The following is a 26,127-nucleotide window of genomic DNA, read 5'->3' as shown; positions in this document are numbered from 1 at the left end:
ACAAAAAGGGATTGCAATATTAGCATTCCCGGCAGAGCACACATTCGAGTTCCTGACCTGTTATTGCTCAAGGACTTCTGCAGCTGCAGATGCCTCTTTGGAGCTACAGTTAGGTCACTTTGAATGATGCTCATAGAATAAGGATCAAAACACTCACAGCTTGATCAAAAGGACATTTTATGAACATTGCAGCCTGAGTTAAGTGCTGATGTGAATACTTAGGTTCGCCCTTGTATTACCTCAGCTTGGTTCTAATAAAATTAACACCCTTTAAAATAATGCACTCAATTTTATTTGTTTCATGTTTTTGTCCCTTGTGGCTTTGAAAACATATTCTCAAAACATTTCCATGACACTGTGAATGTTTAGCTGTCTTGGGATCTGCAAATCAACATCTTTGTACAGAGGAATAATAAAGGCTGCACCTTTGTATCATTGTTCCACCTGCTCTAACCTGGATTTATCCACCAAAGGTTGGGTTTGTTTTTTTTCCGCCCACAAAAGAGGGTAACCAGTCACACTCTTTCTTTTCCCAGAAAGAATTACCACCTGTAATAAATAAACAACTAAAAACTGAACTAAAAGCACCAGCAGCATGAATTCTCCTTTGTAAAGAGACAACAAGAAAAACAAAGCAGGGAAAAAATCCACTCTCTCCCCTGCATTTCACTTTCACGTTAGAGGCAAAATGAACTTACCCGTCCGGGACAGGGGATGTGTTATTGGCGCAATACAGCCGCTTAACTGTTCTTTAGAGATATTCATCTCAAAAGCCAGAACAGAAAGTGCATTTTCCCCCCTTTTATTTATTTATCTTTTTCTTTGTGCCAACTCACCTTAGCTGAAAAGCACATTGAGATTGTAATTATGGGAAGGCCTCATCTAGTAGATTTGTAAACTCCGCTATCGGCTTGAATTACTGGAATTAGCAAGGCTAATTTAATGTCACTGTTCAAAATAGCTCAGATTTGGAATTTCTTAATGGCCTCAGGAAAAGGAGTCTTTATGCATACTGCAATCTAGGCTTCATTCTTAGACTAAATTCCTTCTCATAGATTTTGTGAATGCCCTGTTTTGTAGCCAACACAAACTCTGTCCAGTAAAATAATGTAAGGACTCAGAATGAAAAGAGATTAGCTGTTCCCTGCTCCTGTTATTTTAAAGCAGAAATAACTTTGGCTTCTACTGATTCATAGACAAAGCTTGAAATGCAAAGCATGCTCAACTCCACATTCAGCATGAAAAGGACCTTAAAATATTCCCAAGTGCAAGTAATGGACTTATTAGAGGGATGAAAAGAGGCACTTTTCACAGAATCCCAAGCTCTTTAGTCCTGTCATATCAATAATCTTGCTTAAGAATTTCATTCCCTTTACATGTCTTTCCTTTCCAAATATCCTGCCTGACTCCTATGAAATACAACATTTATGCTTTTAAAGTATTAATTTATTTCTGTTAATGCTTGGTGGTGTAAAATGTCTGTGGATCACCCAGAGCGTGAGCAATGGTGTCACGAGGGGCTGGGACAGGGAGCAACTCTGTGCAGTTATACACCTGAAAACTGATAAATGAGGAGGGAATTTTAAAGACTTGGTCAAAAGCATCTTCTTTAAATAATGGCAGTTGATTGTGCTGGAATACGACATAGCTGCAATGTGTTTCACTCTCCTTTATGTTCATGTTTAATATCCACAAAAACAATGCTGACAGAAAGGAAAAAAAAAACGCTTTATAGATATCAGAAAGGAAATTTGCCTAGCTCTCCCAAGCTGCCAAAATATATATCAAATTTTAACCCAGTTTGCCTAGACTTTGAAAGATGGTTTACTCTAAAGCCAGCACAGAGCAACTAGTGACAATTTTCCTTCTTTGTTTGAAGAAATTGCTGGAAAACAAGGAGAATTCAGAAACAAATCACAAAAGCCTGTGTGGGCATAGCAGGGAATGAGACAGAGACGCCCCCTTTTTAAGGAGTGAGGGGACTTTTTTTCCCATTTGGCTCCCTGCCCCCAGGACAATTTGCACTGACTGGGGACTGTCAGTATGGAGCAGAAACAAGATGTTTTGGGCTACATCTGCTCATGGCCCTCCACAAGACAGCACCAGGAGACCAAAAGACCCCCAAACACAGTGACAGGATGAGGGGCCACACTGAGATGGCCGTGCCTGGCGTGGGGTGCTGGCCAGTGATGATTTGCATAGACCAAACCAGATTTCACACTGCCCAAGAGACCCAAGCACACCACAGGCATTAATTACACCCTCTGCTTTGAAGAAATTAATTAAGCACTGAAACCTACTGGTCCCTGAGGGCCAAGCACAAGCCTCCACTCACTGATGGCTAAAAGTGAGCCGAGGTTGTGATGAGGTTTCAGGAACACTGACAGGAGAGCTGAGAAAAACTCCTCTGAGTGACCTGAGCCACCCTGAAGCAGCAGAATCTTCCCCCCAGGATACTTCTAATTCCTCTGGACACGTCCCAGCTAGTCCCCCTGAGAAGGCAGCCATTCCAGGTTTGGCTCTGAATCACTCTTTATGGCAAGGCTCCCTATTTCTAAGACTCCTCAGGAGTCTCTGACATTAGCAGTCATTCTTCCTAATGACTAACTGGACACCCCTGATGGGACATACACATGCCAAGAGTTAACAGGAGCTCCTCACATCATCCTTTCTGTTTCCTTGTGTGCTGCTGGGCTGCTGTGTGACCCATTCCTGGGTGAGAAATCCTCCAGCCCCATCCTCCTAGCTTCTCCAACTGCAAGAGGCACCCCCAGCAGACCCATGGGGAGCAGATCAATGGGCAGGCACCCCAACATACAGGGGTGCTCCAAGATGCTCCAGAAGCCACTCTCACTGCAGCATTTGCTGAGTTAGTATCCTCCATTGGAATAAATCCACACATATGACATGGCCTTGGTCGCTCTCCTGCAATGCTCTAGTAAAGAAACAAAACCCTCTCTGCCTCCTGATTCCCCTGTTTTACTCCATTCGGGCTTGCTGGATGCCTCCCCATCTTTCCATCTGCCATCCATCCCCATCCATCTGGATGACTTTGTATCCTCTCAGAAGCTGGACAAGCCATTTGCCCAGGGCACTCACAATGGATTTGGAGGAGCAGCCTGCCAACCCACAAACATCTGCTGTCACTGTTTCTTTTGCAACAAATGCCTGGATAAAATAGGTGAAAAGTGCATTTAAAAAATGATACCTGTGCTGCAGAGAGCTGGAAGGCAAAGGGGGATTGCCAGCCCCTGCAGCTAACAAAGAGTGGTGGCTGTGCTGGAGCTGTGGCCTGGGAAACCCATTAAGACCACATGGGGTGTTGAATTGTAATAGGAGTGCTCGGCTTGCAGGGCAAGCAGGAGCTGGGCAGGAAGCAAATTCAGAGAGACCAGAAACAATAGGAGTTTCTCAGCACATGCCTGCCTTTACCCTCCCAAAAACTCGGAGGAGCAGGTGAACAGGCACAAGTCAAGCAGAGGCAGAGGCAGTATCCCCCTGTGCATCCCATCCTGATGTGGGGAGATGTCCAGCAAGGGATCTCTCAGAGCAGGGCTTGCTCTAGGGGCTCTATCTGTTAGCCCTGCTTTAGGGTTAGTGCCAACCTGCAGCCATCCAGTCCCCCAGTGTAGGCTTCAATGGGATGGAAGGGGTTTAGGAGCCTTCAGGCAATCCCATATAGTGGTCCCAGTTACTCTGTATACTACGTAACAGGAGCAGGTTAAGTATTTTTACAGACAGGTTTCTTAATGTATGCAACTGTCAGGGCCAACCTTAGTTATTAGCAACTGAAATCAGGCTCTAAACTCTTGCTTTCCAACCCAAGCATCGCAGTAATTTTTGTTCAGTGTGTAGCAATACTGCCTTGCTATGTCCGTATTTTGGGATTTTTTTGGGTACACAGAACCATTTTTCTTTTTTCCACATTTTCTAATGAGTTCTGGCGGTAGGGAGTTGTTTGTAAATCACACAAGTATTTGTTTTACTGGAAACATCTGCTTTAACACATTTGTCTTTTTTAAAAGGCCACATTTTTTTACAACAAAGGTATTAAGCTGCAATGTAAATTGGGCACATCTGTTTATGAGTCACTGCAATAGCACTGCCTCTAGTGCACCAGATCACATGGATCTCCAGGGGCCTGATCCAGCAAATTAGAAACTCACAGCTTGCTCTGCTCCCTTTTCCAGCACTCCTCTTCTGAAAGCACTTCTGCCTGATTTAATAAATTAAGGCCACTAAAGAAGAGAGACCTATTTAATGTCTGCTAATATTATTGGGTGTCTGGCCCAGCAGACACTTAAGTATAACAAGAGACATAAGCTGGTGCTGAAGTCCACAGGCACCCATGGGCCAAGTTCAGTGCAGTTATTTACAGCTGGGAACTCCAGGATGCACCAGACCCACTCTGCCCATGGTGGTGTACCACCTCTGCTGCCATAAAAAACATTTAGAGAAGCCAAATAGAGGGAAAGACATAAGCTGAACTCCAGGATCAAAACCTGACCCACCAGCTGATATTTATTCACTGAAAACAAGAAGGTCAGCAGACCTGGGGTCTGGTCTGAGGCCCAGGAAAAACCATTCAGCTCTGGTAACTGCAGTGGCTGGAGAGCATCCCTGATCATTTTGGGGTAAATAAAGCCAATGAGGGGTGGGAAGGGGGGAATTAAACCAGCAAGGAGATGCCTGGAGAGGGCAGATTCAGGACCTCCATCCATCCCCACAAGAGCTGCCAGACTCCAGCTGTATAGGGCAAAGTTTTCTGGCTGTCACCAAAGCCCACATCTAAATAAAGCTACAAGAGTCAGGAAGGGACATGGAAGGTGACATGGAAGGGACATGGAAGTGTATCAGATGCTCCCTGACAACAGGCACTGGAGCACAAGTGGGGGAGTTTGCTTGTACAGGGCACGGGAGAGGAGAGCCTTTTGGGTATAAATGCATTCTTTCACATTCTCTGCACATGCTTTAGCAGTGATTTATGTGGACAAGAGAAGAGATACTGCAGGCTGTGTTCTGTGATGGCTTTGGGGAGTGCACACAGCATTTTTTTTTATTTACTTTCCACTGGAATGATCTACAGAGAACCAGAAGAGGACAAGCAAACATACCAAAGCTGCAGAGCAGCCAGCAGAGAGTTATCAGGGAGACAGAGGATATTACTCAGATTCTGATAATAACCACCGGCTCCCACCTGCCAACTGCAGGCTGTCTGACACAAAAAAACTCCAAAAACAGGCTGGAGCAGATGTCTGCCTCCCCGTGCAGGAAGCGTCTCCAGTATCCATGAGACACAAGCAAAACAGCTTAGAGTCCAGCAATTTTACACAGACTTGAGATAACTGAATTCAAACAGGAAGAAGGGAGAAAAAAAAACAACCAGTAAAGCAAAAGGATGTGTCTCACATTGCAGTTGTAATTTACATCTTAGAAATCCTGCTGGGACTCCTGCACTGGACTGAGGCAGTGACAGATGCCCTGGCAATCTGTCCAGCTGCCAAACTTGATGCTCAGCAGCCAGCAGTACCTACCACTGCAAAATGTCCGTCCCCACACATTGCAGAACCACCAAGGGACGCAGCAGCACCGTAGGCACTCACTGGTGCCCAGGGTCTCTCGGCACCCAGCAAAGACTTAGCCCCAAGGCAGCGCCTCAGGCACCAGCTCCCACCTCCCTGAAGATGGGATACACAGAAAGGGAAAGGTGCCTCTGGGTTTGCATTCAGCTCTGTGCTGGGCAAAGGCCCGGCCTCCTGCAGGAGGGAAGGGCAGAGCATCATCCCAGGTCCCACGGAAAGCAAAAGAGCAAATGAAAAGCAAGTACAGTCAGCAAGATGGCATTGAGAGCCCCAGGAAACACCATTGAAGACACTTTCTGAAACAACAGAAGCTGGTCAACATGACAGATTTCCATTCCCATAAAAGAAGGGGAATGTGCTACTGCTCCAAAGCAGAACAAAAGCAAAACATGTCCAATTTTTTGTTATTTAAATTAAAAAAAAAAAAATTAAAAGGCAAGTTGACATACAACTCCAACAAGGTCCAATCAAATCATTTGGTTTTTTGGTGGGTTTTTTTTCCTGTGGTATAATTAAAAACGTAATTTTAAGGAGACTTTTAGACAAGAAGCTGCCGTGAAGTGAAAGCAGACAGCATTACCTTGTGCTTGAGGCTGCTGCTGCTTCATTTCCCTGCTGCAAGAGCAGAGAAAGATGTTTCAGTTTATTCCAAAACAAGAAAATCTCATCCAAAACTCCAGCATGCTTCACTGCCTCCCAGTTCCAGCAGAAGCAGTCTGCAACACAAAGTCTCCCATCAGAAAGTTTCTGTCTTGCCTTAAAAGCAACATGAGGAGAGATCAAATTTTGAATCCAGGGCACATCAGGGCATCAGAAAAGCTGGCCAAGCCGGCAGACTCCAGAACACTTGGTTGCCTGAAATTTGTTCCTGTGGAAGAAACCCACTTTGGCCCCCCTTCGAGCTGTGAAATCCCCAGGACAGGAATGGAGGGAGAAGGCGGAGCACAGTACGTGGCAGCCGCAGCGTGGGAAGTGGGACATCCCTCCTCTCATTCACAGCTCATCCATCCCAGCGCAAGGAGTCAGGGATCTGCTGGAGATACACCTGGGAATCAGGGGAGCCTGTGCTCAGGCAAACACACCTGGTTCAGTTCATGTTACTCCTGGTGTCAGCCCCAGCAGATGTGTGTGCACAGCTCAGGGCTAATGCACAACAGCCGAGGAGAGCTCCTGCCTGACAGATGATGGATCCCCTGTTTCTGGAGCACACGGAGCAGTGTTGACTCAGTAATTGATCCTGTCCTGGTAATGCACTGACTGATGAGTGATTTGCAGGCCAGACCCAAATCCATACTATTTTCACTTGCAAAGTGAGGGGCGAGAAGACAGAAAGAAATGAGGATTAAAACACCAGGATCCTAGGAGATTTCTCTGGAGAAGCATCTTCTTCCCCTTTCCAATATCTTTTTGGCAAGGACTAAAAAAGAAGCTGCTTTCTGGGCATGTCTGTGTTTCTTTCTTCTGGAGACCAACAGCAACCAGCAACAGGCTCAGTAGTCAGGTCTGTGCACAAGTCCAGCATGGGCTGTCCATTGATTTAATTTTGAAAATCTCATCTCAAGTAACGCCTCTTCCTCCATCCAGGATCCATCCAGATCCCACCATCTTCCAGATCTTTAACTCAGAGCTTCATTTAATCAGGCTTGATTAATTCATAGTCACATACATTTATATTTATGGAAAGACGTAAAAACTAATTTTTGAAACGCAAGTGCTCCCGTGTGCAGCATTAGGGACCTGTTGGATCCCAGGCTGGGAGATGCTGCCATGCAGACTCTCACTCAACCACATCTAAGTAAACACCAGCTCCCCAGAGCTCCTGGGTGCTGCCACAGTGCGATGCTGCAACTCGCACTGCCAGGTCATGGCCACAATGACCACCTGAACAAAAATAAACACATTTGTTCAAATTTGCAGAGGGGAACCAAGAGGTCAGGCTTTTTAAGGCAGCCTGGAGAATTTGAGCATTCCCCATACTCTTCTCTGTAGGGCTGAAAAAGTGCTCTGAAAGCCGTACCCAAAATACCCAAAACATTTCCAGTGAGGGTTTCCATGATCCACCTGACACATCATCTGTTCTTCTGGACATCTTCAGGGCAAGAAGATAGGCAGCAGTGCAGCAGCCACAGCTGAGAGACCAGGGCTTCCTCCTATGCCGTTTTAGTGAGGCAGGGCTACCTGGCCCAACATTTATTGAGTCTTCAGCTATTGACATAGTTGTATTAACCCAAGACACTTTTTGGACAAACTTGTTTTATAGTCCTTGATGGACCTTGGTTCCATGAACTTGTCTTCTTTTGTCATTGAAAGGGACCTTAAAGATCATTTAGTTCCACTGCGCTTGCCAAGGACAGGGACCTTCCACTAGAGCAGGTTGCTCAGACCCTCATCCAAGCTGGCCTTGAGCACATTTTCTGGGAACAGGAGGTGCAACAGGCACGGGGCAGGAGAGGGATGGCCCAGCCCTGTGCCCCACAGGACATGCTGTGATGTTTGACAGCTGAGTTCTGGCACACCGACACAAGTGCTGGCCACACACATCAGCCAGGACAGCTGGGACACACTCCATGGCCAGAGCCCTCTCCCAGAAGGCTGAACAGGGCTGTGCCCAGCAGCCTCATTTATTACATCCTCATAATCTCTCTTACCAGCTTACCTGCAGTAAGGCATTAGTAAAAGCCAAGCCACTCATGAAAGGGGCACCCTCTCCTACATGAAAAGTCAATCAACATGTTTTATTGTTATCAGGCTCGCAGACAAACCTCTCTTTGTGCAACAAAATGTGCAGATACGGTGCCCTGATTATCAGTGTAAGGTTATCTCGTTGGGCCTTTGGCAAGTAGCACCTGATCTGCTTCTGTCTGAAATATACCTTTATTGTTGTCCCTTAGAAAGAAAACCAGTTAAATTATTTTGCCTCTCCACAAGGTAAAAAAAAAAAAAAAAAAAAAAAAAACCACCCAAAAAGCAAGACCGTACCCAAGTCAGGAATTGTATTTCCTAACTTCATCAGAATTCATGTGTTTTCAGCCACAAAAAACAGATTCATCATCCCTTAAAGATAAATATGGCCATCACTATTGCAGTTTGACACATTTTTGCATACTTGAAATTGTTTTGAGGCATTCAGTCATGTAAGATGCTGCACTCAGTAATAAAGAAACATTAGCTCCCAAATTACACTGTTGAAAAGTGTCTCCTTAGACACCCTGGCATAGTACAAACTGTTATTCAAAGGTGCAGCCTAACCAGAGGGTGAGGCTTTTGCCAGTAGGTTGGCATTATAAACATCTGGGAGTGATGAGCAGTCACAGATTCCCAAAGACCTTGGCACACTTTTACGTGTTACAGCAGAAGCGCCATCTCATCCGACCTTTGGTGTGTTTCCAGCCCTTCAGCCTCACCCAGACACCCCACACTGAGCCCACAGACAAGCCTCTTCTTCCTAAAGAAGCAGACATTAGACCAATGTCTGCTCACACTGGGAATGTGATGCATCATGAGCATTATGAAGATCCCCTCCTCTGATTCAGCTTTTTAAAAAATGCATCATTCTTAGCTTTGGGTCAGAATGGACCAGGGCAGAGAAGTCCTAAAAATACTGGTTACAAATTGCTCAGATGGACTTGGATCTGTTAGCACAACACTGAACAAGGTAAAAAACATGTTAAAAATGAAGTGAAATTGAAACAAACAACAAAAAATTAGAACTGGGATTAACATGTCCAGTGGATTTACTTGCTGATTCCATGGATGGTTTTTGCATATATGTAGCTTTTCTCAAAGTACGGATTCTCATAGATGACCTTCTAGCTCTCCAGTTATGGAATTAGTGTTTCTTTGAAGGAATTCAGGGCACAGAGGTCACAAGAGCCCTTCAAAATGTACACACTGTGCACAGTGTGAGGCCTGCAAGAGTCACAGCAGCACAGCCAGCTGAAGGAAGCTATGAACAAAACCTTCTTCAAACACCACCAATAATTTTCCCCATCTGTCAATAAAAAAAATCATTTTTTTGCTGACGTCAAAAGTGAATTAATGAACTTGCCACTCAATTAGAGGGTCTGTCACTGCTACATGTGACTCCCTCTCCATCTTTTAGCTTTTATTTAGATGACGATGATGAGAAATTCTTGCCATTGAACCAGATCTTTATTAAAAAAACCCCTCAGAACAGATCTTCATTTAAAAAAAAGCTCAATAAACACAAACACTTGAAATAGAAAAACAATAATCAGGCTATTGCACTGTTTTAGTTGGTACAATTCCAGCTCTTCCATCAAGATAATCTAGCTGACATTTGGCCTTGTCATTTTTTCACTCAGGGACAGGATGAATGTCTTGTAAAACAGCATGTTTCTGCTACCCTTGCTTCAGTCAAGCACTCAACAGCACTCTCTTTGGAGAAAAAAAAAGAAGAAAAAGTGAAGAAAAGAGTAAGTTTCTCCTACTAAAATGATAGTTAGAAGCCCTAAAGCCTTAAGCAGATAGAAAAGCCCATGGGAAGGATGCTGTGTCAATCCAACCCGGCTCACCTGGTGCCTGAGCCAAGGACGGGCCAGCCCTGCTGAAGGCTGAGCAGAGCCAGGCACAGCAAATATTGGTACTGCACACATGGTATTTGTCAGGAGGACCATCCAAGCCTGCAGGCTTCTCATCAGGATGGGACTACAGCCACGTGGCCCTGCACTGTCAGCAAAACCCACACAGATGGGGATATCTCCCACCTGTGGAAGGAGAACTTTAGAAGTCATTCGGGTATTTGAGAATGCCTGCCTCAGCAGAGGGATGCACAGCCCAAGACCCAGCAGTAAATGGAGCAGAGCAGCATCAGCAGATACAGGTGCTGGGATAGGGGCACCCCGGGGGCACTGGCAGAGCAGCGATCACTGCGATAAAGGATGGGAATACATGAACTTGTAAATATTTTAACTAGTGTTGGTCTGTCTCCCAGCACACACATGGGGTGAGACTCGGCAGACTCTGATTGCTATTCCCAGGTTGGGAGCATCCCCCTCTCAGCAAAAATGCTCATTTCCAAGGAACTTTTCCCACAGAAAGGAGCTGCAGAAACCAGGAGGGCAGCACCCAAAGTGACCTGGGCGGGCCTCCCCCCTCTGCCATTCACAGCCACCACCTTGACAGGGAAACACCCTGGTGCATGTTTGACCCCCAAAATGAGCAGCCTCGGGGGAGCTTGGATTGATGGCACCTTCCTGAAATAAACCTGGGAGAAGACAGGGTAAAGGGAGGAAGATTGCCAAAGGCTGAGCTGTAGGAACATCTCAGCATTGAGACTTTTAAGACATGGAGTGATTTCTGGGCATTGGGAGCTCTTTAAAAGCAGAACGGGATGAAAGTTGCAACTCACAGGGGTTTCAGAGCAGCTTCCAAAAACAAGACAGAAAACACAGGGGTCCCACTCTGTGCCCACACGGGGCATGGCCACCACACAAACACAGAGACCTCCCCTGCCCTGTGACATGCATTTCAAATTCCCAGTTGGATGCAACTACGCCTTTGTAACATGGAAAAAGCGGCTACCAACAAACAGCCTTTCCACCTGGGAAAACACCCCACTTGGCCAGCTCAGGGGCAATACTCAAGCCTGCAATTTGATGATGAGAGCACTCAGAAAAAAACCCTGCCAAGAGGATAAAGAAGTGGCAAAGCAAGCTAGAAGTTACTAAAGAGTTACGGATCTCAGTAAGTCAAGGGCGAGACTGTGCTGATTCTTCAAAAACCACCTAGGTATGGCATGAATTGCTGGAAACCCACAAAGGGTCTGGCAGCAAATGGGCAGGGTGCAGGAAAACATGGAGCTTCCTTGGGGGCTTAAACTACAACTCCCTCTCCCTCTCAGAACTAGCCAAGGGACAGCAGAGAGCAAAACTAACTGCAGGTTATTGCAGCAGGAGCAGCCAGGCAGGGGAGCTGTTTTACACACACAAACTTCCAGAGCCATCTTTATATATTTTTATTACACACATCTATCCTTACATATCTCATGGGATGAGGCCAACTTCCCTTCCCAGGACAAACTATTTCTACTTAATTCTGCCAAATCCATCTGTTCCCAAGACAACTTTTGTTGCTGCCTAACACTGATATTTTGAAAGAATAAATCTTCCCCTCAAACTCCCAACCCCTTCCTCAAGTTGCTGGACTGTTCAGAATGTTCTCTGGGTGCTTCAGCCACTAAAAGAGATCTTTTCCTCCTAGAGAAGTTTGTGAGAAGCCCAGGGGCACAGGTGAGCTGGAGCAAACCACCTTTGCAAAGCCCCTAAAAGGCCTGCATCTTCTCTCCTCCAGCAAATGCTGGAGGAGATGCTTTATCAAATGATAAAGGCCACACCTGGCACAGGAGCCTGTCCAGCATCCATGTTTTAATTTCAGGCTCCCTGGCAATGACCTCTTTGGTTCCAAGTGGCATCTGGAGTGAGCACACCCGAGGTGAGCTCATTAGTGGGTGGCTGTCTGGAGCATCAGCAAAACACCAAGCACCCCGGGCTCCTTTCCTTTGGGTGCCTGATGCTAGCAGGATGACGGATCCTAGCAGGCTGCGAGCACATGTTTGCATCACAGAGCCTGGAAGGCATTTGCACTGACTCATAATTTGGGGGAAAATACTATAATTCATTTGGAGACATGATTTGCCATTGGTGTGGCATAAATATGTGTGTGTGTGTATGTACAGAGCTCTATTTTTAGAGCTGCATGGCCAGGGTGCCAGCTCCATGGGTGCTCCATTGACAAACAGGATGCACTCTTCTCTGAGCTGGGAGGTTTTCAGTCCTCCTCCTTATTGTAAACATCATCTGCCTTCAAAACCCTTAATGTGTTGCAGATGTGACAAACAATAAAAGACCTATCATAAAAAAAAAAGCCTGCCATCTCCATGTTTCCCACTGGGGCAACATAATAATGAATTTATTAGCATATAGGGCTCACTAACATATGTTTATAGTCACTCACAAACTTTTGACTTGACAGTTTACAAGTATGTTTAAATCATTAAAGTTTAGGTTGACTGTCCAGTTATTACAGGCTCATTATAAATAGGAAACAAAGGTTACATTTTATACAACAGGCGATAAATCAAAACTACTCTGTATTTTAGACTAACTTTTTTTTTTCTCCCTCTTTTGCTCTTTTTTCATCTCCTTATTTTCAAGACCTTCTGAGGGGCCATCCTGGTGAGGCCAGTGCTCAACAGATGTTTGCAGTTAGCTGGCAGGACCAGTGGCACCCACACCGGGGAGCAGGAGAAACTCCCCCTGCATCCGAGAGGTGCACAGATCTCAGAGGTGGCAGACTCTGCCCATGTTTTCACTCAACCAACAGCCAAAATCGCTGCCAGCCCGAGACACTCACGTCTCCTCCTCCTCAAGGCATCACCAAGTCTTTCTGCAAGGCTTGGGAAACCCTTTGGAAGGGAGGAACCCTCTCCAATGCCAGTTTCCTCAAGCTGAACAAAGCACCTGAGAAAAAGGAGGGAAAAAACCCTGAACTGTGTCCCCCTGACTGCAGACCTCGAGGGTCAGCAGAAGGACTCAAACATGCTCAGACAGGGAGTTGGGTTTGACCCACTGCACTACAACACAGCCTGCCATCCATGTTCCTGCCTTAACACTGCAGAGAATCCAGCAGAGAATCAAACCAGGGACTCAGTAACACAACCCCAGCCACTCCCAGTCCCTTCTGCCTCCATTACAGGGTAACCACCTTGGGAAGGAGAGATAAAGCCACATTAAATGTAAAAGTTCATTTTGTAAACTATATCCAGATTTCAAAGCCTGGCATCATTTCAAATCGGCACGCTACCCTAAAATTTACAATTTGTGGAAGGGGATGCGGGGAGGGGAGCGGGATAAGGAATGGTTTCTGGTCCCTTTTATTTCTTGCTATGTACATGTGATATGATGGGAAAAAAATTAATTGAAAAATACCCTTTCAAAGTAAAAACAAACATCATTCTCAAAAATGTTGAAAGTGAGTATTTCCACACCATCAGCAACTTTTCCTGGGCTGGTTTCCAACATAAAACTTGAAGAGAGTCACACTTTATATCCAATACCAACCAAATAGGATTCTGTCACTGTCATATCAGCTTTACCTTTCTGCTCTAAAGCAAAACACAAAAAAAGAGCATATAGCATGGGCAAGAAAGGAAGAAGCACAGCTGATAGCACAGCTCATGCCTTCTGAGCTCAGTCAGTGCCTTAAAGCCCTCCTGGACAAACTCCACACTCTCAGCAACCTGAGAGACTTTACCTGCCAGGAAACCCATGCCCCAGAGACACAAAAGTCTCTACCTGCTTTCAAGTTAATATTTACCCATAGCAAAGGCAGCACCAAACACCCTCCAGCAGAGCAGCACAGGAGGACAAATCCTCTTTTCCTACTCCATGTTCCCGTACCACAGTGATGAGAGGGGTCTAAGTTGCCAGAAGGGCAAGTTACCAGGGAGATCAATACAGTGATTAAACTAGCCTAGATAGGCAGAATAAGGCAGAAAGGATCATATATCAGACTTCAGAGATCACTGATGATAGTGTGGGGAAGGCTTTAAGAGGAAATTAAAAACACATTAAAAATAGCATCAAGGTGTGACACAAAGATCATGGAAAATGAAACACATATCTCTGCTCTCAGCACAGGACACTGTGAATCACTTGTATTTCTTGAACAGAAACTTTGTTATTTAGTTCTTGGATGAAATTGTGTTTTAACCCTCTCAGAATTCTAGGTTTCTCTTTCAGACTTTGAATGGGGGACTTGAAAAGCCTTTTCTTTCCCTTACTTAATATCTGAATATATGTATTTTATGCATTTTACATAATGTGTCAATAATCTTTGATATGAGACTGGCATTTAATATTTCAGCTCTCACTTCATTAAGGATATTTTAATTATCCCAGACCAATGGGAGTGAATTTATAAACATCTGTGCTTCGTTTAGGAGCCCAAATTTTCCCTTTAAACTTCAAAGCTGCAAAGCTGATTTTATCCAGGTTCAGTTGTCTGGTCTCTCAAAGAGCACTGCGTTGCACTGGAACCAGCATTAGCTGGGCCAAGCCTCCAGCCCACAGACCAACATCCAGCACTGCTCATCCACGCTGGACACAGCCTCCAACAGCCTGGGCTTGCTCACACAAGCAAACCAGAGGATGCTGCTGAGCTCCACAGAGTGTCAGCGGGTCTAGGACAAGGCCCACACCAGCAGCACCTGTGACTGACCAAGTCACAACTGGTCCTTTGCCTTCTCCCCTCCATGGGTGGGTGACCAGGGGCTACCTCATTCATAACATCTGTTATTAACACAAACTCCCTGAGGAGTGCCTCAGAGCCATTTTCAGAGCAACCAAAGACTCACACTGAGAAGAAAAGTAAATTTTAGGCTCCCAAGTACCTAAAGGACTTCTGCAAAACAAGCCTAAGGTATTTGCAAAAAATCATTGGGGGCTTCTAAACCCTACATCAGAAATAACCATCATTTGCTGCAGTCAAACAAGCCTTCCTGACTTTCTGATGGCCTCCAGAAAGCTGAGAAGCTCGTCTCGAATCTCAGGATAGCAGGCAGCACTGGGAAAGAGAGAAGGGGGAGACCCTGGGACCTACATCAGATTTGCAGCTTGCCTCAAATCCTCTCCAATGGGCTGCCCTCAATGCACCCCTACAGAACCAGCCTGGAAAAGCAGAGGTATTTCTTCTCCAGCTGCTGCCGGAGCTGGCACCACAGCCAGCCAGCACAGTTCTGGGAATCTGTGGCCTCTGGGCTGTGGCTGTGGAGGGCACTGGGGGTGCCTGCAGTGACTGAACCTGAGCAGACGCCAGGGAGCAACTCCTCACACCACCAAAACCCACAGAGGGGCGGCTGCTGCCAACACCACCATCCCCATCACCTGCTAAGAACCGGAGCTGGTTCCTCACTCGGAGCTCTCCATCCCCAGAGCCTCTGCCGCACTCATCTTCATCATCGCAGTCTCCGCTCTCCTCCTCCTCCTCCTCCGCGGTTTTTCCTGGAGCTTTTCGACGGGGCAGTGTCATCCCTCTGAGCAGCTGAAAGACAAGAGGGGCCACAGTCACTCAGCTGCTTCCCTCCGCCCTCCCTGCTGCTTCATCCTGCACTCCGGGTGACACGAGTGGGACAAGATTCAGTGGAGCCAGGACAACGGGACAAGACCCCAACACACTCCTTGTGCCAAAGCACTGAGGAGCTCACGTTCACTCATGGGCAAAGCTTCACACAAAACTTCAGGGGAAGAAACAAAAGGAGGAGGCAAAACCACATTGAGTCATTCTGCCCTTCGGCTTCTGCCCAGTGAGAATCACATGAGCCCTGCAAGACCCGATGTCACCAAAGCTCTGGGATCAGCTACAAGACACATGTCCAAAGGTAGGCCAGACAGGAAAAAACAGTAGCAAGAGGAACCTCTGTTCAGGGGATCTCACTACTTTCAGGGACTCTCTCCCATTTCAGATGTAACACATGAAAGGAAATTGCAGATTTCCCAGGTCTGTATGGACCCCACAGACATAAACCAAAAATCTCATTTCTTACTCTTGAAGCACAGAGGATGCTAGTGAAAGATTTCGGGGTAGCCAAGTGACACAATGAAAGCATCTTTTAAAGGATGTTTTAAAGCTGAGTCCCAAGTAACAGTGAGAGTTTGCACATCCTTGAGACAGGGACTTGAATGCCTCCCCTGAGCACAGGGTCAGGACCACTTTCCAAACATGGGTGGGAGCTCCCCACACTCCTGTCACAGCACACAGAGGGATTACACACATCACAAACTATCAGCTTCCTCTCTTCGCTGACTTCCCTGATTTTGCTGTTGCCGAAAGCAGATGGATACTCCATCATAAACCCAGATCCCCTCTGAAAAAGTGTGAGTCAGCTAGTTAATATATGCTGAAAATTTCTATCACTGCCCCTCTGCTGTTAAAAGCTTCTCGGATTCAATCTCAGCACTAAGAAAAAAAAATGAAAGAGGATAAGTAACAGAGAAGATACTGCAAAATAGGAGCTTTCTGCATGCTTCAGGGGTTTGGTTAGTTCCATCTCTTGCAGCAATATGCATGCCTTGCAAGGCATTTTTTAATATCTGGAATCTAGGTTATATTTTTAAACTATTAAGCTAGCCTTAGAAAACAGCTTCTAAAATATTTATCTCCTGAAGTTTATACAGCCTTGGAGGAATGCCTTTGGCATCTGGCTCGCCCTGTCCACAGCAATGTCCACATACCTTAGTGTTTATATTAGAGGAGCGTAACGTAATGAAAAACAAATGGCTCCGTGTGAGACCCCTTTGGGTTCCCCAGCTGCAGCAAACCCTGCAGCAAGCTCTCCCTCCCTGGCACGTGCCAAAGTCTGCCTGGTGTGACAACCATGCTGGGTGAGCCCCACATCCACGACAGGAAGCGAAATGCAGCTCATCTCCTCAAAACTCAGGGGATGAGCTTTCATGGCCTCCAAGAGGCTTTGGCCCAGGCTGGTTAAGTTCATTTTTTGGGAATTTTACTTTGTTTAAATATTTACAGGCCTCTCTCAGAACATGGTGCAACCACAGAAAAAAAAAAAAAAAAAAAAAAAAAAAGGTCAAGTGCAGCACTGGGGGTAACACAGGGAAGACCTTGCCCAGAAACTGAACATGCCAACCACCTAAGCCTTTACACCACCACTTGCACTTCGCTCCTCCAAACAAAGCCCCCAGCTAACAGCAGTCCTCAGATGAGGTGGAATGAGGGTCTCCCATGCACAGCAGCTAATTAGCACACATGCCAGTTCAAACCCAGTGCACCGCTGCCAAAACCCAAGCCCATGCTGCTGGAAGGGGCCACAACTACTCAGCAGCAGGATCCTCGCTCCTCCATGGGATGCTTGCTCCTCTGTGGGATCCTTGCTCCTCCATGGGATCCTCACTCCTCTGCATCCCAGGAACAGAGCAAGCCAGACGGGACCCCACCGCGCAGCCCAGGCTGCACAACTTTCATGACTTACCCAAAAGAGCAGAGGAACTTTCTGGCAGAGAGAACTAAGCTTTGGGATATTTTCAGATTTAATAAGCTCAGTGGGGGGCAATGGAAGATCAGGATTTTTCAACTGTGTGTTTTCAAACAGTAAAATAACTGAGCATTTCTTGTAGTACTACTTTTTTCCTTGGCATGCCATAAATTAGCAGCTTAATTTCTATGCCTTTGTATCCACAATAAAACAGGAACTTTCTGAGAAACATCGTGGGCCCCAACTTTGGATCAAGTGAACGTGACATCCCTTTGCCACACTGCTCTTTCCTTTGCCAGGAGAAAAGCTTCATCCTCAGGCACACCCTCCCCAGCTGCTGATAACTATGGAGAGGTTCAATTAAATTTGCTGCTGCCTGTAGGAGAAATAGAGCCCATGACACAAAACCAATGGAAGAGTTAGCAGGAGACCAGGCATGGGGTGGAAATCCCACTCCACTCCATTGGTACATCCAGACCCAGGAATGCTGTTGGATGTCTCATCTTCATCCAGAGCAGCAGCCTTAGTCCCACTCATCAACCATTCCATAACCTCCCTGATGGTTTGCATGCTTTATGAAATTATATTTGGTGTACTGAACATAGATTCCCCATCCTTAAATAGCAAGCAGAGCTGACTGTACCCTAACATTACAGTTTATTCATGTCCTGTGGTTTAAAGCCCATGGTAAAAGGCAGGAAAATACAGAGTCTGGTGATCACTAAAGTAGTATGTAACAGTGAGATAGCTTTTACTTAATCACAGCTCACCCAGCTGTAAGAGTTTACTGTCATATCTGCTCTTCTTTGTTAAACCATAATGGCAAAAATACACTGTAACGCAGCCGATGTAAACTGGAGCACTCTTTGTGGGAGGCTGGGCACACACATCCACGCACCTCCGAGAGGGCTGCGGGGCTTTCCTCCCCCATCCACACGACCACCATGGCAAGAAACTCCCTCTGCTCCTCACTACAAGTTCTAGCAGATCAGGTCTCCATCGGTTTTATTTCCAACCCCATCCCTTTTAAACCATGACCCTCTGGATGGGTAGGGCGGGCAGTGCCAGGGCACTGGCAGGAAGGATTCCAAGGGGCACTGGGCAGTCCCATCTGGTTTCCATGCACATATTCATTGTTTGGCTTGTCTTGTGGTCTCCCTACAGCCTAAAACACAAGGCAGATGGGAACGGTGTGCCGAGCCTTCCTGCTGAGAAAGCTCCCCAGGGCATCCCAGTGTGATTTACACAATTGTTCATAACTGTACAGTGACCAGACAAAAAGAGATGCAGCGATGCGGGGTAATGACTCAGCTTGTCTTGGACAGGCCACTGTATGCTGAAATCTTTTTAACTCCTCGTTCTTTACAACCACTTTACTCAGAGCTCCCCATCCCACCGGCCCACTGAGCCACCTGGTCCTATTTTTCCAATTTTAACATAAACAGTGGGAGCTGCAACATACTTTTTATCATTAATCTCCCAACTCTGAAAAGAGCTCAGCATCATGTTTCTTGGACTGCAGTTTAATAGCTGTTTTCTCCTTTTGGAAACAAGCCCACAGTATTGCAAATATCAGTTTGAGCAATACCCAAAATTGTGCCCACAAATTCAAATTAAATACTGTCAGCAAGCTACAAGCACTGTGCTCCTTTAGGGCAGAAATCATCCCTTTCAACACACTTCAAAAATATGTAAAGTAAAGAGAACAGCCAAAGAGATTATTAAGGAGAATAAAAGACTTTTAGAAAAACATTTAATTCCTTCATGAGTTTAGGGGAGAAGCCTGATTGATATTTGTAATCTTTTGGTGGACAGAGCTGTCATTTAATTTAGCTTGCATGACTGAAAGAATTTAACAAAAAGTGTTCCAGAGAGTTTCGCTGAAATTCTTTGCATGTTTTTAGTAAACCTCTGGAATACGATCAAACCTAAAAGGCTGCAGAGGATGGAGACTAAACTTACAGCTAAAATAATATTCAGAATTGTAATATATGCTTAATAATCAAGTATTCACATCCAGAAGAAAGAGTGCCTCACTGCACAGATGACTCTGGAGCCCCAGCCATGTGTTCATGTGCTGCTTGCCATCAGGAAGGGAACCCTGGGAACTCATCCTAGCAGTGAAAACCAGCTCCTGGCTCTGCTAGAAATCTCCCAAAACTCTGTTAATTTCACCAGCTCACAACTGCTTACAAAGCACAGGATGCCTTCCTTCAGGAGCCTCATAAGGGAGAGTTTTGGAAGAGCAAAGGTGTTATTTTCCCTTTCATCACTCTAGTCACCCACTCCAGCCACACTTTTGACTACCTTACACAGGTGCTGAGGTACTTCTCACACAACTCCTGAGATTCCAAACAGACCAGCTTTTTATACTTTAAATTACAGCCTGCTAAAAACACTGGGTTTTGGGGGTGAAAAGCTAGATCTTATGTGGCCAATCCTGACCTTGAAATCTGCAATACTGAATAATTTATGTGTGGCTTTTGAATCAGGGCAGCATCATGGGAAACATGCAGATTTTCACACGATACTGTTCCCTGTTAACAGCTCATTACAATGTACAGAAGTATATTCCCGTTATGAAACACAGCTGGGGTTGTTTTGCTTACGAAGGTCATTATCTGATCACAGGCAAGAATCAAGGAAAGGAACCCATTTTATACGGCTGAAGTTGTGGACTTTTTCGAAACTCATGTGTTTTGAATTTGGTGGCCTGATCATACACAAGCATGCAACAGCAGAATCAATTCTTTCCACTTCCTCTGCTTATTAGCCCTGGAAATAGCATGGAAAAAAATATCTTTTATTACCAAATACTTTATTATTTAACCAACCATCATGAGAGTGCTGGTGCCCTCCACACCACATTTCTGTTTCCCAGCTCCCTTAGGTTTATCCACTCCATAGAGAGGCACCTTGGTGGCACAGGAGTGTGCACCAACACAAACTCAATGCAACATCAACAGCATAATTCTTTTCATTGCTTCTTTCCAAGCTCCAGAGAGCCTTCCCCCTCCTGGGCAGCAGCAAAATGCAACACCTATTACAGAAAAACTCAAGTGTTCCCTGGTACCAAGTACCAAACTCTATTTGAAAATAAGGATATTTAAAACTTTAAAAATATCTGTAAATACCAGGATCTGTACTTCTGTCTAGCAAGAATGAACAGATGAGCATGTGCACACCAGCAGGCACCGCTGGTCTTCTGATCACAGTGTTGGACCATGGACAGAAGAACCCATTTTGGGAGGAGAACATCTGAATTGTGATTTCGTTATGATCCTTCCAGTTGGCTGCACCTTGGCAGCACAGAGATGGCAGAGAGGAAACCTGTTCCCCATTTAACTCCTACTTCAAGCTCAGCAGAACAAAGAAGGATCACTAATCAAAAGTAAATAAAGTGAAAGCAGACTTTGGAGATGGAAAAGTAATTTTCAGTGCTTGGAAAAATGATGAGTTGGACATGGCCATTTTCTCAGCTGCTCTAAAGGCCAATCCTGCATTTCCCTGTGCTGCTTCCTTTGAGACATAACAGGGTTTGAGCTACTGGAGCTGAACTCAGCAGACCAAGCCCCAGACAGCACCTCCTGCGTGCTCTGAGCAGCATGAGCAAGGGACAGCCCTGGAATTCCCTCTCCATACACCGATCTTGAGTCACTCTTGCTTTGTGGCTCCGCACCAGTCCATGGTGATGGGTGACTAAAGATGTGAACCATAGCTCTGAGCTTATATTGTGGCTCCTTAGCCATAAAAATATTTTAGTCTTTAATTCTAGCACTCAGAATACCTGGAACAAGAAAAATCCCTACCATGCGTCACTCGGGGTTTACCAGCACAGCAGGACCCACTTTACTGACTTCACAGGCTCCAAAGGAGATGCTTTTGGCTGCCAGTAAATCAGTTTTCCTGGTCACTCTCCTGATAGCACAAGGAAGTTGGTGACAGCAGTGAGTTATTGACCAAAGGGTGGCCCTGCTTTGTGGATCATCAGCTTGATTCCAGATTAGCTATCCAAACTGACAACATCCTTATAGGTAAAGGAAGATAAAGACTCCTAAGTGCTGGCAGTAATTAACACAAGTCTGCACTGGACAGTAAATCTCTTTTGGCAGCAGAAGGGGCTACCAAGGCATTATGGATTGCTGGGGTTTGGTGAGGGCAGGCTGCTGCCCAGGACTGGATGCTCCTGGGGAGGTTAAGCCCTGGCTGGCACCATGGCAGGCACAGGGACCAGCTCCTGTCTGCTGTCCCCCAGGCAGGGGAGGTGTCACTTCCCTGGCCTGAACAAATCCTCATTCATCACCCGGGCACGTGTGAAAAAGAGAATACTCAGGCTTTACGATCAGCTCATACACCTTATATCCAGTTCCTTCCCCTTCCACCCCAGCTATTTATGGCTTGTTTTTGTGCAGCAGTAGGAAGAAACAGGAGAGTGTGGGTGCCAAGCAGGGCTGAGGTGTTCAGCCCAGTCTGGTAGGGTCCTGGGCAGTCCCTGTCTGCTCCTGGCTCATTCCCTGAGCCCTACTTCGATGCCAGTGCTGGAGAAATTCTGCTTTCCTCTTTGGGCTACTACAACCCCTTCTCCTATTTTGCCTTTCCAAGCCTTAACTATCGCTGGCCCTTCAGCATCCCTTCCTACATCTGCTTGCATCAAACACAGACATCCCTCAAACTCAAAAAACCCAATAATTAGAGCAATCATCAAACATGTGGTTGGACCACTCAGTAGATGATGCCTTCAGCACTTTGCTGGAATCTGCCTCAACCAATTCCTCTCTGGATCAGAAAGACTTCCACGAGCTACCACTTCCCTAGAAGCAATATGGGAATGCAGCTGCAAACACCCCCTTCCAGCTCTTCTTCACTTTGCCTGGGCTGACCAGGCCCATTGACTACCCACACCTGTCAAGAGTGGTGTTTTGCAAAGATGCTCCCTTTCTTGCTACCTGCAAGGGCTGTCTGTCTTGTCCTCTTTCCACACTGTCCTTCCTCTGGCATCATATCCCTGCTCCCTCTCCACGAAGTTTCTCAGTGTCCTACCAGTAGCCACAGCTGCCTTCTCCTCTCCTTTCCACTTGTTCTGCGTCACTAGAAATGAGAACCTGGACCAATTTCTCCACCTCTCAAGCAGCCACCCCTCAGGGCATTGGCAGCTGAGTGAAGTGGGAGCTTCAGTGGCAGCTGAGGCGTGTGGGAGCCTACGTGGGCCAGGACCCATCACTGCTATTATCCATATTTTCCATATTTTTTTTAGTTTTGTTGGAGCAGAACCCCACTCTTCTACCCAAACACCACTCAGGAAGGCCCGAAGATGCACGTCACCAAAAGATGAAACATGAGACAACAAGCAAAGTAGGAGCACAAGAAACAAGACAAAATGGGCAGAGGTGGAGCCATCAGCCACCTCATTGCTATCATATCCTTCAGACATCTGAGCAGGGATGGCCTGGATGCAAGAGCACCCTGGAGGACGTGCAAGTCCCATGCCACCTCAAGCCATTTCCCCATGGCTCTGTACAGGGGATCAGCTGACCAGGCTCTGTAGGGGTGACCCAGGCAGGGGGTGCAGCAGTCAGGGGTTCCCACAGCCTCCTCCTGCCCAGCTCAGCCCAGACCAGCCCGCTGGAGCAGCTGGGAGGTTTCCTCTTGGCTCAGGCTCCAGCACACGTGGCGGTGGCGGCTGCTGGCGATTTCTGCAGGGCTGCCTGTGAGACAAACATCTTGTCCTTGGCACCAGGTAGGAAACAGCAAGCTGAGAACTGAGCCGGAAGGATTTTTTTTTTCTTTCTCTTCTCCTCCTGCAACACAAACCCCCTGTCTCAGCCGCTTTCCCTTTCCCCTAAAAGCTCCCAATGGAGAGGCACTCCTCAAATCACGTATTTTTGTGCACAGTGTTGTATTGCACAGAGGTTTCTGCCAGAACACCAGCTTGAGTCACCCTGGCTGCATCCTGCCCTCCTGGGGGCTGCTCTTTCCAAGCTTTACTTTTGCATTCACTTCCCTTCAAGGCTCTGGAAGCCCAAAAACCAACTACAAGCAGTTCTGATAGATGTCCCCTGGCCTACAGAGCTTCACAGGGAACTGAACAGCTGCCTTATAAGCCAGTTAACTCCCATCAGACAAGACAACCCCAGCATGCGGTTAATTATCAAGCTGTTGATTTCAGCAGAGACTTAAATCAGGCAGAAGGAGGAGGACTCCATGGCAAATACCCCCAAACCTGTTAGCTAGGCAGGATCAAGCAGCTGGTCTCTAATTAATGGATGATGGCTGGACTGGCTCCTGAGCAAGGTCTCAGCCCTCCTCTGTGTCCAGAGCACAGACGCTGCTTGCAAAAACCAAAAGAATTCCAGGGACACAACCTTTCCATATATATATGAACTCCAGAGACACAACTTTTCCATATAATACATTTCCACAAATATTTTTGTGTCAATATTGGCACCTAGGGATGAGTCTACCAACAGGATAAGGAACCAGCCAACCAGGCTCCGGCATGGGCACTGCTGACACATTGGGGTGCAACTCATCACTGATGCTGAATGTACCCAACAGCAAGGCTCAGGCCTCTGGAGCTGCAGGCAGGAGGAGCTGTGCCTGGTGTGGTTCTCCCACACAAAGATGCACAGACACCAGCTGAACAGCTGAAGCAACTCAGTGTTTAAATTAAGTTCAAAGCCAATGACTTTATACCCTCCCTCAGTGAGACACAACACTCAGAGAGGAAGCCCTGAAATGCACCTATATGAGTCTCACCCTCAGCGTTTAGAATATCTGCTGCAGGAAAAGGTCAGTAAACTCCTTTCCCACCAATAGGCAGGAGGCATTCAATGGTCCTGCCAAAAATAAAAGGTAACTTCCTCCTCATCACGGTATTTGTTGATGGCTCGAACACCTACCTGCTGCCAGCTGCCTCCCCCTTCCCTGCTGACCCTGCTGCATCAGCAGCATCTTCTTACACATATCTTCAACCAAGCATATTTCCTTCTCTTAAATATCACTCCTGGAAATACAGCCAAGCGAGGCAAGAGGCAACAAATCTTGCTGCCAGCCAAGCTTCTCTCTTTGCTCACAGTGTGGTGTGCTGCAAAAGCCGTCTCTCATTGCACAGGGTCTAGCAGCACGAGCACAGAAATACAACCCAGGCTCTGCAGCCAGTTAGAGGTCAAAACCAAGCTAAGAAGTTTAATGAGCAACAGCATTAACCAAGATTCTTCCTGAGCCATGAAAGGTATTTACACCTGCCCCGATGCAGTCAAGCCAAAAGGGTCTCACTGCCTGGGAACGGGGTTTGCCAGCACCGGGGAAATACCTGGCCACAAGTGTGCCTTGTTCCCCCTGCAGGCACAGGGCTTGGGTGAAGTGGCAGAATGGCGCTGGGGAAATTCTCAGCTCCGACCTGCCCAGGACATGAAGCAGCTCAGGGTGCAGTGGGAACCTCACAGGCATTAGTGCCACACTGCCTGTGCACTGTGCCACAGCTGGGCACCACATTCCCACAGCACAGCCCAGGGCTGGAGAAGGAAATTCCTGTCAGAGCTGGCCCTCTCTGCCCACAGTGGGTCTGACAGTGCTGCCTTTTCCTCATGCCCCTGAGAACATCATCACTAAGCAGTCTTACACCACCTCTACATAAGTAACATTATTATCAAGGCTTTTTCTTGGGAACAAAAACGACTGGATTTCTTCTGCAGCCAAGAAGACCAGAGGTTACCTTCTGAACAATGAAGATTAGCTCTTTGAATCCCAGTCCCCAATCAGTCTGGACCACATTTTAAAAACCTTGATGTTGAGTCAAATTTTGGAGAAAAACATGAGAAAACTACCTAACATCACAGGCAGCTGTGTCCTTTGTTACTGGGCCCATCAGGGACGACACCTACCTCAGACATCCACTGATTAAATTACAGCCTGAGTCACAGCACAAGTCGACACTTGATACAATTAACCAGGCCCAGAATAACTGTAATTAACTGTTAATCTGCTATCAATAGCTCCACTTACACCGGGTTTTGCTGCACAAGGATTCCTTCGGGTTTGTTTCCTCCACAACAGGATAAACTTCTGCTCTGGTACAGGATATCTGGTGCTTGTTTTAAGGCACCACTGTGCACCAGCTGCATATTCTGGACACAAAAGCAAATGCATCTCCTTTAAAGGTGTTGGTCTGGTTTTTTTCTGCAGCACTGTTTGGAGAATGGTCCCTGCAGGACACACCTGAAGCACCTGTGTCCCTGCCAGTGCTGAAGCCACAGGGACAAAGCTGAAACCCTCCGCATTTATAAGACCACTCCAGAATCCATCTCTGTTTGAAGACAGGCACGCAAACACACGAGGTAGAAACAATCTCTGGCTGTTTAAAAACGCTCAGTGTGGGTGACCTGTGGATACAGCATTCCCTCAACAATACCGATAAACCTGGAGGTTTGCCACAGGGTCCTGGCAGGTGAAGTCTGCTGTGGGCAGGTGCTGGCTCTTGCTGAAGAGGGAAAGAAGGGGTTCGGGTTTGAAAAGTCAGCTGACAGTCAGATACCT

The 26,127-nt window shown here is 46.5% G+C and overlaps 1 protein-coding gene across 1 annotated transcript in view; it reads right to left on the bottom strand.

Moving 5' to 3' along the window:
• Positions 1-26,127, bottom strand: part of GPC3 (glypican 3) — a 141,417-nt gene that overhangs the window by 10,506 nt on the left and 104,784 nt on the right. Inside the window, exon 7 of the mRNA XM_063423290.1 lies at positions 15,488-15,644. Within this exon, the coding sequence (XP_063279360.1) occupies positions 15,488-15,644 (157 nt within the window). The remainder of the gene's footprint in view (positions 1-15,487; positions 15,645-26,127) is intronic.

This window comes from Prinia subflava, chromosome Z, assembly GCF_021018805.1.
Source record: "Prinia subflava isolate CZ2003 ecotype Zambia chromosome Z, Cam_Psub_1.2, whole genome shotgun sequence".
NCBI lineage: Eukaryota > Metazoa > Chordata > Aves > Passeriformes > Cisticolidae > Prinia > Prinia subflava.
This window is presented reverse-complemented; position numbering and strand designations above follow the sequence as displayed.